This window comes from Trifolium pratense, linkage group LG3, assembly GCF_020283565.1.
Source record: "Trifolium pratense cultivar HEN17-A07 linkage group LG3, ARS_RC_1.1, whole genome shotgun sequence".
NCBI lineage: Eukaryota > Viridiplantae > Streptophyta > Magnoliopsida > Fabales > Fabaceae > Trifolium > Trifolium pratense.
The window spans coordinates 48,872,774-48,886,215 of NC_060061.1; the positions used below are offsets into that span (position 1 = coordinate 48,872,774).

At 30.7% G+C, this 13,442-nt stretch overlaps 1 protein-coding gene across 1 annotated transcript; it reads right to left on the reverse strand.

Annotated features, from left to right (window-relative positions):
* Positions 1 to 900: 900 nt before the first annotated feature.
* Positions 901 to 6,604, reverse strand: LOC123915884 (probable methyltransferase PMT2). The gene is made up of 7 exons (XM_045967158.1): positions 6,146 to 6,604; positions 4,717 to 5,410; positions 4,005 to 4,215; positions 3,506 to 3,794; positions 2,598 to 2,963; positions 1,676 to 1,753; positions 901 to 1,336 (listed from the first exon to the last, which is right to left on the reverse strand). The coding sequence occupies exons 2-7, from the start codon at positions 5,362 to 5,364 to the stop codon at positions 1,105 to 1,107; spliced, it is 1,824 nt and encodes a 607-aa protein (XP_045823114.1). The 5' UTR covers positions 5,365 to 5,410; positions 6,146 to 6,604; the 3' UTR covers positions 901 to 1,104.
* Positions 6,605 to 13,442: the final 6,838 nt, after the last annotated feature.

Genomic DNA, 13,442 nt, shown 5'->3' on the forward strand with positions numbered 1-13,442 from the left:
GTTTCACTTTCATGCAATGTCTTCCATCAATTAGGTTATGCTCACAAATATGTAAACAATCTCATTTTATTATTAAAATCAACACCTAATTACTTTTTGAGTTTAATTTGTATGCACTGTCAGTGTAAAATTATTTTACACATGCATCATCATGTATTGTGTTTAAAAATACACGACGTGTCACTTTCATTAAATGATGTGACAACACATCATTGAATGCATCTGTGAAAAAACTTTATACTGACCATACAAATTAAATCAATATTTACAATATTAATATTATTTAGTTACAAAAATTCATAGTATTATTTTATTCAGCTAATCAGATATATTTTATTCCTGTAACAAAAATTAGGATTATACATTTGTATTAAATTATGAGTTCAACTCTCGTACTAATATTTGTATTAACATTTGTAATTAAAATAAAGAAGCTAAAGTCCATAAAAGTTGATGCTCATAGTCATAGTAAGAGTTCCTCCTCATAGAGACCTTTTTATAGCCAGAATCCACAGCTATTGTAAATGTTTGAAGTTATACATTAATAAGACCTGAAATTCATTCATAAACTAGGATATTTCAGCTAACAAAAAAGGGAGAAACTTCTCCAATCCTCCGAATCACTTCGGATGCATACATCCATTATGCTGTCCGAATATTGTAGTTCATATAAAACCCGAGTTTATTAACCGTTCAAATAGATTCTTCCCGAATCATGTGTGTTTTTCAGAAATATGGAGATGACGGCCGAGTAAAATTGTTGTCAACATTAAAGAAGCTTGAAGCGTAAGGCTCGATAAAGCTCTCTACGACATGAGAAGATTCGAAGATTCATATCATCGACTTGATGACCTAAGAGAACCTTCTTTTGTAAGAAGAAAATATGTGACGCATAAGTCATAGTGAAGCCAAATAAATACATATATGTGAAGTGATGACTATGATTTATAATCTCTAAAAACTATCAACTCTACATTCAACAAATAAAACATATATGCTCACTTATGTTAAAACTCTAGACAATTTCATATCCAAAATAAAAATCACAATTAGAATCATTATGTCAGCTGAAATCTTGAAACTATTCTTTCTTCCATTCCGGTATCAATCTGTGCTCGTTGTGTTGTCACCTGCAACCCAATACCGCTTGACGGCATACAAGACCTTCTCTGAAATCAGTGGACCATCTTCATGATCCACCATTTTGGTATTCCATCTCATTGCTTTTGCTAGTCTTTTCACTTGCTTCAGCACACCTACCTGATCTCGGAATATTACCGCCCCTTCAGGCCGTAAGATGCGGTCCATCTCTAGTAGAATATCTTCTGCAGTACACCTGTATTGATCACCAGAGTTAGGGAAAACCTAAATCAGTTTGCATTACACGACTAAGTAGTGATTCATTAGAATGAATCAAGATTCATAAATAAATACACACTAGAGGTTCGTATCGATTGACTTCAATTTGTTATTGAATTGAGACATGACTTGGATATATTGTAAGATACTGATAACCATGGTTTCTACTGCACTGTCTATTATAAATATTTTACATCATTGCCAATTTGTTTTTTTGTCTTTCTAATTACAGATATTTCAATTAGCATATGCTTAGACATTTGCAAGCTGGGAGAGAGAGAGAGAGAGAGAGAGAGAGAGAGAGAGAGAGAGTTACTCATTCTTGTACAGGCTGAAAAGACCATTTGCATGGATAAGGTCATAAGTTCTTGGATATGTGGAGAAGGCTTCACACCTGGGAGAAAATTGATAATAAATAAACTCAACATTGAAAGCAAATTTAGCAGAATTTATTCTGAATGTGATCCTTGTACATGTTTCATCAAATTTATGCGTTGTCCAATACGTCAAATATCTACCCTCTATACAGGTAACAAATGCTGACTGCATTGGCAAGCATATTGCAATATACTATTTTATCAAAAGTTTCCCGATGTTTAGAACACTTTCAGATCTTACTAGTTCTCCCCCTACTCTCTGGATTTAGGCTTGACGTGTTTGGTCAACTATTTTGAATTCATTGAGGTGGTTATCTCTTATTTGTTTCATTCATTAAGTTTTCCTTGTTGATTGAGATTAGGTGTTTAGTACTATAAAAAGAGGTATTGTTTTCGATTTTGTAGCACAACATTGTCCATCATATATCGATGTTGTATTCAATAATTCAGAGTTCGTTCCCTATTTTTCTTCTTTACCTGAGTTCCTATGACCTCAACATTTTCTTTTATTTAATAAAACATAAGAACCATTCAAAATTCCGAATAAATCACCAAATCTTAATGTTGACATCCTAATTTATAGATGGATAAATCTTAGGTACAGTAGTATAAGTACTGTTGTCATTGTTGTTGTATACTAAAAAATAACATAACTGTCACCCGCAATTTTGAAAATGTCTGAAAAACTGTCTCTTGAAGTGGCAGTAAGAGTAAGAATAGTGTGATAAGCAGTGTATCTTAGCCCTTTATAGATTGAAGGAAAAATGATCGAAAAAGATAAACAATGACTAATTATATTCATATAGGAGAGGCAATTGTTTATGTAGTTAAGGAAAAATGAAATGAAGTTAAGGAAGTTACCAATCGTGATAAATGCCAATCAATCCTCGCTCGAATACAACACCAAGGGTAGCTTTCTCAGCAATTGTAGGAACAACATTCATAACCCATAATTTGGGAGAATCCAGGGCAGCAGCAAAACTTCCAAAACCAGCATTCATGTCCATCACATTACGATACCTCCCTGAGTCGATGATTTTGTTGACCCGCTTGTAAGCATTCACATGTTTCTTCCATAATCGATTGTCCTCCTCAAATAACTCTGTGGATACACCACGAACGGATCCACTGGTGATTCTTGAAGGAACAACATTGAGTCTCTCTGGGAATGGCTTCCATGTAGTACCAGGTTTAGCAGGAGTTATACAATTTTCCATCTTCTTGTACCTATACATTGTTAAACCTTTTAGATAAGTATTGAAAACCAAAGTCCAAAATCCAAACGGTAAGCGCTCTGCGCCAGTAATTTCACACAATAAAAGACTACAAAATATGATGCCTAAGAAATTATGAAGCACTGATGCAGACACATACTCCAGATACTACGCTACCACCGACACCGGCACATGTCTAACACTCGACAGTGGACACGCCTTCAATGTGAAATGTCGGTGCTACATATCTAAGGAAACATGTTTCTGAAGTACTCAATGACATGAAAACACCATATTACCAGCAAATAAGTACTTATTGCACGATGCTTATAGAGTAAAATTCAAAGTTCTTGTTGAATCCTCCCAATAATAGAACTTAGGAAATTGGTCGAGACTAGCCAATTAGGGCAGAAAAGGACTCCGTTTTTCCGAAAAAGGGTTTAATATTTTATATCAAGTATGAATTGGGATGAATTATAGGTTGTGTCCTTCCAAGTAATAGATATTTGACTACCGGAACACATTCTAAGTAATCAAATAAGTGAAGCAATTTACCAGACATCATCAGAATTTGCAGATTCACATATTGTGGGTTGAGTATCTTGTTCATTGCATTCATCATTGTTTAATGCTTTTCTCCAAATTGCAATTTCACCTTTCTCATGTTTCTTTTCCCAGCAAAGAAGTTTAGCAGTATCCTCAATCTGCCTTTGCTCCTCCTTAAGCTCATCCTCAGGACGTTGCCATGCATGGTAGTTGTGCTTCCAGTTGATCGGAGGACCAGCAAGTATCCAGTAACCACCAGGTCTAAGAACTCGGTCAACTTCCTTCATGTACAATCCACCTGAGGAAAAAATTCCATTTGTTACGGAGTGCTTCTTTTGTTAACAAACCATCGGAAAATCAATATAGATTGAGTAAGTCAGTGCAAACAGATACAACTAGTTGTCTAAATCTTATGGAATCGTTTCCTAAAGAGACCAATAAATTCATTAGTCAATCCAATAGTTATTTTCTAATCAATCTTGGTCAGAAACACCATAGTTATTCTCACCATTTGCACCCCATGGAATCAAGCAGCGAGAACAATGTGCCATGTCAAAAGATCCAGAAGGAAAAGGCAGCATTATTGTTCCAAGAACACCAATGATTGCAGGAACACCTCTTTCCAAAGCAAATTGAACTTGTGCTTCATGAGAGTCCCTTGGTGCAATTGACATTGCAATAACATTTTTCTTAAACAGGTACGCACCCCAACTAGCAACCTAGCATCATCAATGACAAGAAAATGAGATAGAACATAGAATAAATAAATGGAAATTATATGCACAAACACAGTTACACAGGCTTAAAATGGAAAAACAGTCAAGAAAGAAACAATTGTAAATGAGAGAATTTTGCATGGATGAAGCATTCAAAAGCATAAACTTCCACTATAAAACCTTATAAGCTAAGACACACTAACACAATCATGGACGCCGGACAGGACAATGACAAGCCGACACCACTAATAATTTGAGAAAATATAATAATTGAATGTAACCACATGTGTCAGTGTCATGCCAATCTCTAACATCGACACGTGTTGGACACTAGACATGTCTTCAATCTAAAGTGTCGTTGCTACATAGCTCATAAGTACTAGCCAAGGTATCTCATTATGGACAGGAAAATTTTCATGCAAATATCATGTACTCATAAGTTGTAACCAATAAAATAGTTTATTTATATCAACACAAGGATGTTTTGCTTAGAATTTGACTTACCCCACACCCAGTATCCAATGCAGTTCTAACCATCCCATTATCCAATGGAATAACAGATGCAAGTTCGTTAATGTACGCATCAGCACCCTGAGGAAACTGAGTTCCTCCACCAGGAAACCTAAAAACATTCCCTTCATACTGAATCCAATTCTGCACAGCCTTCTCAACTGTCAGGCTCTTGTAAGGCGCGTTTGCATATGGCACATAGTCGCGACTCTTTGGCCAAGGAAACGGTGTGGCATAACCTCTAGGTGCAGCTATGAGACAATGCAATTTCTCTTCTTGAGGAGGACAATGCCTTTCTCTATAATTCATATTATCTCGCGGAAACGTCATTGCCCTTGCTTGATCATGGCAGGGGGTGTAATCAATGTAGCGATCATCGCAAGGCTTGAATTCCTTGACTTGACCATCAGAATCGTCAGGCGTTCCGGCATCCCCATCATGATGAGTTTCATAATTTAGATCGGAAAGAACACTACAATCTGTATGTTTAGTAATCTCAACCGCAATGCTATCTCCTTTACCAAAACCACTCCTTTGCCACAAACCTAATATATAGAAGAAACCACACAAAGCAACTACAATGAAAATAGACACCGGACCTTTGTTATTTCTATTATCACCAGGGTTCCCTTTCGTCGCCATGATGATGAATCTTTACAATATCTCCAGACCAGACCTTATAGAATCGCTACATAAAGTGCAAGTGAAATTATATTAACAAATATACGACAATTAATTACACATGAATGAAAGGCAAGCGGGCAATAAGCTGCGTTGCTAACCCTTTTTGGATGGCAAAACCAATCCTCTTAAAAACAACATTCATAGACCTACAAGACACAGCATTAATATGCATGACTCTTTGAACTCTCTGCAGGAGATCAACAACCTATGGTGCCTGAAAGCTAAAAGCGTCAAACACAAATGGCATAAAAGCATATTGATTGTCAGTCGACAATCAACAAACACAAATATACTAGAATTGATCAAGGCTTTAAATGCAGGTCTGCAACCGCAATATGACCGCACAACATCAGAGTTTTCCATGTCTCTACAACCACAAAATGGGCCGAGCGACATCAGAGTTTCCTCTGATGCCTCTGCAACCACAATATGGCCGAGTGACATCAGAGTTTTCGACGTCTCTACAACCACAATTGAGGCCGCATCGGTCATATTTAAGCGCAATTCTCCACAATACAAGAAATTGCAATACAACTGTTGCCGCGACCACTTTTTAAAACATTGAAAATGATTAAATTAACTAGCAAGATTGGCAATTTAGAAAGAAAAACAAAATTTTGAAATTCAATTCAATCAAACAGTTTCTTTCTTTCTCTAATGAAATGAAACCCACCTTCAATATTTATCATCATAATTAAAATTAATACAAGAAGATATGAATGAGAGTGTTGTTACTTACTGGTGTGAGAATAAAGATGGAAAAAATTGCGTTTTAATGAAGTGGGGTGCTATGAAATCATTGAAAAGAGATGAAGAAATTGCAGATTTGAAAGGGATTTTTAGGATGATGATGATGATGATGATGGTGAATTGTGCATTGTAGAAGTGGAATTGAATGAAGGGGGTGGTGTTTGTGATTTTGTGTTTTGTTTTGTTTTGTTGCGTGTGACTGTGTCTGTCTGGCATACATATGGGTCTCCGAAAAGTCCGAAGACACGGACGGAATTGTCTCACTGCGGGTCGTGTTTCACTCATTCCTAGGAATATCTTTCATTTCATTGGTTCTTTAACCAAACTTCAACACTTCCTACTCAAATTCAATTTCCTTGTTTTTTTTGGTTCAAGTTGCAGGCCATATGAAACTTTGTTAAATTCATAAAGTATATATTTTCATGAGTGGTATTTTTTTTTACACAATATATTTTCATGAGTTTTTTTCTTTCAATAAAATCATATTTTCATGAGTTAATATTAGTAATTAATTATATTTTAAAAAATATTAATTCATTATACTATTAGAGTCCGTTTGGTGCACCCAAGAGCACTTAGATGAGATGGCGCGAGTCTTTTCTAACTTAACTAAGGTCCTGAGCAGTGGCGGAGCTAGCTCGAAAAATTGGGGTGGGCCGCTACAAATATAAATCGAATATGCAAAAGAAATTATTATAAAAAAAGACATATCATATTGAGAGTCTGTCTAGTATGGATATCTCAAAAGTAGTCAAAAGGTGGACCATTAACATGTTTATTAAATAAATTTTAAAAATATATTATAAAATATATTTTATGTCAAATGTGTAAACTTCATACTTTTTAATTAGTTTTTGTATTTATGTTTATAATATTATATGCATCTCTCTAACAAAAATTTAAATTTTTTTAACAAAAGATTGATCAAACATGAATTTTTATGCACAAACTCTATTTTAAATAAAAATTTGCGTACTTTTTCTCCAAAAAAAATATACTTGAATACTTCGACAAAATAAATTACACATTTTAAGACATCTATAAATTATTAAACAATAAAACATTAGAAGGGATGCTTAAAAAAATAAATTAAAAAGTATATTTGAATATTTGAATTCTGGGACGTACAAATAGCGGGGGTTTGAAACCCCGTAAACTGCAAACCTGTTTAAGAATACTAGATTGTATGGTTTGAAACCCCCGCAAAACAAAATATAACAAACTACACAGACTATTTAGCGGGGGTTTATAACCGCCGCTAAATAGTATACCTATGAAAAAAAACTTAAAAATTCTGGGGCGGGCCATGGCCCTGTCCAGCCCATGAAGGGCTCTGCCCCTAGTCCTGAGTTCGATCTCTAGCTTGGGCATGCAGCAGTGTTAAAACTCTTAGGGAAAGAGTTTGCCACCCATTTGGGTCCAACAAGGATTGAGGGATTAATCTTTGTAGTTGTACACAGAGAATACAAGGTTCGGTTTATACCAAAGAGTCTGTTTGGTGCGCAAGATATGATAATGACATGATATGATATAAAACATGATAAGAATATGATATCATATCAGCAGGATAACTGTTACTCTTAGTTATCATATCATGTGTTTTGTACATACATGATAACTATTATATCATATTTTTAATACATACTTGCTCATAATAATATGATAAGATATATAACATATTTAAATGAAAAAATTACCCTTGTAAAATAATTGTTGTTTTTTTAAAATTATTTTGTAATACTTTGAATTTTATAAATAAAAAATAAATAAGTAATCAAATAACTTTATATAATTTTAAATAAAAAATCATGAGAAAATAATCAAGTTTAATTTTTTATATTAACCATGATCAAATAAATAACTCAATTATACATGTTAGATAAGCTAAATAAATATATGATATATCTCATACGTAAATAATAAAACTATCATTGCAAAAAAAAATAATAATTTGTTATAAAATTTAAATTAATATCCCTAGCTATTTTGTAATTTTTTAACAATTATTTTACTTTAAAATGTTGTAATTTTCGTAGAATTTTGATTTTTTAGATTACATAAATTACAAAATTACCATTGTGAGAAAATCGCATATATATTTAAAAATTAATTATTTTATTATTAATTTACTATCAAATTATTGTATTATTTATATTTTATTAATTATAATTTTTTATTTTAAAATTTATTTTATAGAATACATCAGTAAATTACTTTCTTATCTTATCCTCCTATTGAAGATAAGAATTTTAACTAGAGAGACATAATAAGATAGCTTCAGGATTAACTTATCATATCTTGTTGTCTCACCAAACACCGGATTGAGACAAGATATGACACAGTTATCTTATCCTGTCTCTTATTTTGTGCACCAAACAAAATGTTATCTGATAACAAAATTTATATATTTGGTCAACTCACTCAATTGAAATTGTACGATAATGAGAAATGTTTGATTTTTATTAGAAGTTAGTGTATAATTAATTTACACCGGCATAATATATCTTTTAAACTCATTTAAGATTTATAATCAATTTGGATTTGACTTAGTTTTGAGTTTATGAAAATAGCTTATACCAATAAATAAGCTTTTATGTTAATTCATAACTTTTCACTAACAAAAATTGTATCTTTATAAGTTGTTTTTTCAAAAACTATATTGAGAAACTCAGAATTGAGTCTAACTCAACCCTACAAAATCGATCTGTAAGGTGAGGATTGACTCTACTTTATCTTAAGTAGTCCACGTCGAATGTGAGTTGGTCTCGACATGAGTTTATAAGTAAGAGGCAATTCTTATTGCAAGACGATTTTGTATGGTTGAGTTAGGTTCAACTCCCAATTTTAAGTTGATAAGCTTCTCTAAGATCTATTGGATCACCTGTTATCAGGTCACCCACCATTTATATCCACACACTAAACTCAATAGTGTTGAGCGTGAGAGATGTGTTAAGTAGTTTTATGTCGAATGTGAGTTGTCATGGACATGGATTTATAAGGAATAAACAATCTTCACCTTATAAACCGATTTGAATGTGTCGGACTCAAAAGAATGAGTTGCTAACAATATGAGAGTCACCTATCTCAAAATAATCATCAAATATATTATAGAGTTAACAAAATTTTCAAATTTGAAGCGTGTCTGCAATCATCATCTAATAGTATAAGGGCCCGTTTGGTGCACAGGATAAGAGATAGGATAGGATAACTGTATCATATCCTGCCGCAATCCAGTGTTTGGTGATACAGCAGGATATGATAAGTTAATCCTGAAGCTGAAGCTTATCCTATCCTGTCTCTCTAGTTATAATTCTTATCCTGAATTTGAGCTGGGTTACCAGCAGGATAGGATAAGAAGAAAAAAAAATTACTGATTTATTTTATAAAATATATTTAAAATACATAAAATAAAATTAATAAAATATAAATAATTAAATAATTAATTTTTAAATATATATGTGATTTTCTCACATGGGTAATTTTGTAATTTATATATTCTAAAAAATCAAAATTTTACTAAAATTACAATATTTTAAAGTAAAATGATTATTAAAAAAATTGACAAATAGGGATATTAATTTAAATTTTATAAAAAATTAAATATAATTCTTTTGCAATAATAATTTTATTATTTACGTATGAGATATATCATATATTTATTTGGCTTATCTAACATGTATATATTATTGAGTTATTTATTTGATCATGATTCATATAAAAAATTAAACTTGATTATTTTCTCATGATTTTTATTTTAAATTATATAAAGTTATTTGATTACTTATTTATATTTTTTATTTATAAAATTCAAAGTATTACAAAATAATTTTAAAAAAATAACAATTGTTTTACAAGAGTAATTTTGTCAATTAAATATGTTATATATCTTATCATATTATTATGAGCAAGTATGTATTAAAAACAAAATATAATAGTTATTATGTTTGTTATCCTGTGTGCACCAAACATAGGATATGATAACTGAGTATAACTGTTATCCTATCCTATCCTTATCCTGTTTTATATCATATCCTGTCACTATGCTATCCTGCGCACCAAACGGACCCTAATAGGATAGTGATCTATAAGACAGGAGCAGGTAAATTTTCCAGCATAATAACGATGATAGATTGAACTAGGAGTTTGTTAGTTAAAGCTTTGAAAGTCATTAATTAACCAAAATCCTCTAATATTTTTGGCCGTTTTCATCCAGCAAAAAGATGTCATTAAAGTTGTCACTAATACACCAAAGAAAATATGAGGTTCAACTTCAAGATAAAGTTTTTTCAAGAAATTCCAAGAATTTCTCCTTCCAATACCACAAGGGAAACAAAGGATTAGTTTACATCAAGACATGACTCCCAACAGTATCATCTTCCGCATTCTCACCATCAACCTTTATCATGAATCACAAGAATTTTTCGTAATGAATCACAATAATCTTTTTAATTATTTTAACTTCATGAAATCATTAATCATGAATCACACTAAATTAATTTAAAAACAGCAACGCTCTTAATACACTCTTCTTCATAAAACTGTCCATATCCTCACATAACTCAAAATTAAATTAAAAATAGCAACTATAACAACATACATATATTATTATAATCTTAGTAAAAAAAATATTATAACCTAGAATATCATATAAAGTGTGTAATAAGAGGACACGAGAATGAAATTCAAAACTTCTATTAAGAGGTGAATAAAATTTTTTGTAATATATTTTACATGAGATAAGAAGGGAGTGCATATTTTAATATAAGAAGAGAGTATTATAGAATTAGGGCCCGTTTGGCCTAGTTTTTTGCCCTCTTCATTTTACTTAAAAGTAAGAAGCTAGACCAAACAACAATTTCTAAAAGTTATAGTAAAAAAAAAAAAACAGTTTCTATATTTTAGGAAAAATTATAATATATTATCAAATATATCTTTTTAATCCTATTATAATAAAAAAACAACAATATTTAAATTTTTTTATAAAAAAAATTAAGATTTACCAAACAATTTTAACTTTAGTTAAAAAACTATTATTTCTAGCTTGATGATTAAAAGAACTTCTACACCTAAAAAAAGCTAGGTCAAAAAGGCCCTTATAGTTTAAGCATCTCAAAAAGTATAATTTATTCGATGAAAAAAAAATTTACTCTATGATTATTGACAATATATTATATATAAGATAATCACACATAAACAAAAGTAGACGGACGCTATAGCTACTGGAGAAGCTATTTCTCCATTACACCAAAGCTTCACTATATATAGAACAAAACAATGTTCATACCATTTGAACGGAACTCACAAAGATAATAATAATAGAATTTAGGGTCCGTTTGAATTTGACTTATTTTTTAGCTTATTAAAATAACTTATGCAAATAAATAAAATTTTATGTTAATTCATAAGTTTTCGCTGACAAAAGTCATGTCTTTATAAACTGTTTTCTCATAAACTATATTGAAAAACTTATAATAATACATAAAAACTTATTTATTTACAAAATTATTTGCATAAACTTTAAAATAAGTCAATCTTAATGGATCCATTATATAAAAAAAATAATAATAATGGAATTTATTATATAAAAATGATATTAGAATTTCATTTTTAACAATTGAAAAACATGGCACCCCCAAGTTCACACCCAATAAAACCAAAGCTTTAAAAGGAATGGGCCCCGGCCCATCAATATATATGTTAGGTAGGTACACCGAGTGGTGTCCTTGCATATGCTTGCCATATGTATCTCCTCAAATCTCACATTATCACCAACTATATCTTTCACAATCATCACTATCACCAATTAAATGAATCTAAGGTTAAATAAGTGTTACTCTCTAAAAATATTTCAAATTTATTTTTTAGTTTTTTTAAAAAAATTGACAATTTTTGGTCTTTTAAATATTTTTTTTTTACAACTTTTGGTCCATACTTTTAATCAACTCTTGTAAATTTTCACATTTTTTGATAATTTTTTGTATAAATGTTTATATTATTATAATAACTTCTCCCATAAAAATTTAGAATTTTTTAACATAAGATAAATTATTTATGAATTTTTAAGCGAAAAAAACTAAAAAAATCATATTCAATTCATTCATTGTTAAAAAAATTTAAAATTTTGTAAGAGAGATTTCTATAATATACTACACATGAATGCATTTTTTTTTAAAATTTTTTTTGAATGATATACACAAGTTGACTGAAAAACAGTGACAAAAATATCAAGATAAGATATATTTAAGGACCAAAACTTGATAAATATTTTGTAGAAATTAAAAACAAAATTTAAGATATTTATAAAGATTAAAAACATATTTAACCATGAATTATAAGGTCAGCCATCATCATTTGCAACTATATATCATCCCCCACATGATTTGACGAGAGCTACAAGCTTCGTTTGATCTTTGGTGTATGTATTAATTAATGGGTGATGCTAAACAATACCTCGGGACACTAGTTAAGTATACTAAAACGGAAAACAAATGATAAAATTAATGATGAAAGATTGAATATTATAAGCTTATTATTAGGGAGATTTAATATTGAAGAAATTTGAAACTCTTTCAATCTTCATTTTTAAATTGGAATGAGTTCTCATTTTTCTCAAATAAATTTTTATTGGTTTTATAAAGTACTCAAATTTTTCAAGTGTTTGGAATTTCCATAAAAATAGTAATATACTATATCCGAAGAAGACATATAATAATTGATATGAAGAAGATGAAAGTTAGGAATTAAGAAAGTGAATTGAAAAGTAGTAAAATGAGAAGTAAGTTGCGTGAGGAAAAAAGTTATGAGATATGGTATTAATAAATTAATAGAGAGGCGTTGAGAGTCAAAAAAAGAGTAATGATATTGATCGAGCCAAAGACCAGAAAAATTATCAGTGTATTAATAATCAAATATATCTTAATTTATTTTTAAAATAGTTTTTGCACAACACCTAAATTCCATAACCCTAAACCTTAACACACACACACCCCAATTATGAGTGTGTCGTCGAGAGTGACTCCCTTCCTTAAACGCGCCAATGGCAGTGACGTTGAATGGGGCATTATTAGAATTTTTTTGAAAAATAGGGTAATTTTTTATTTTAAAAAATATTTTAACGAGGTTATCTCTTATATTATAAGTTTTTTTTTTAAAAAAAAAGAAAACTCTTTTCTACATGTCTTCATTTTTTTAGCACTTTTAAGGTAATAACACTTGATGTAATTACGTACATTAGCGACTCTGAACAATATTTTTTATTCAAAATTTTAACATATTAGAGGTTTGCT

Bases quoted from the DNA above. Each gene is read 5' to 3' on its own strand.
- LOC123915884 (XM_045967158.1), bottom strand. From the start codon at position 5,364: ATGGCGACGAAAGGGAACCCTGGTGATAATAGAAATAACAAAGGTCCG. The intron at 4,216-4,716 runs GTAAGTCAAATT...TGATGATGCTAG, and splicing joins CATTGGATACTGGGTGTGGG to GTTGCTAGTTGGGGTGCGTA. The intron at 3,795-4,004 runs GTGAGAATAACT...TTTTTTCCTCAG, and splicing joins GATTCCATGGGGTGCAAATG to GTGGATTGTACATGAAGGAA.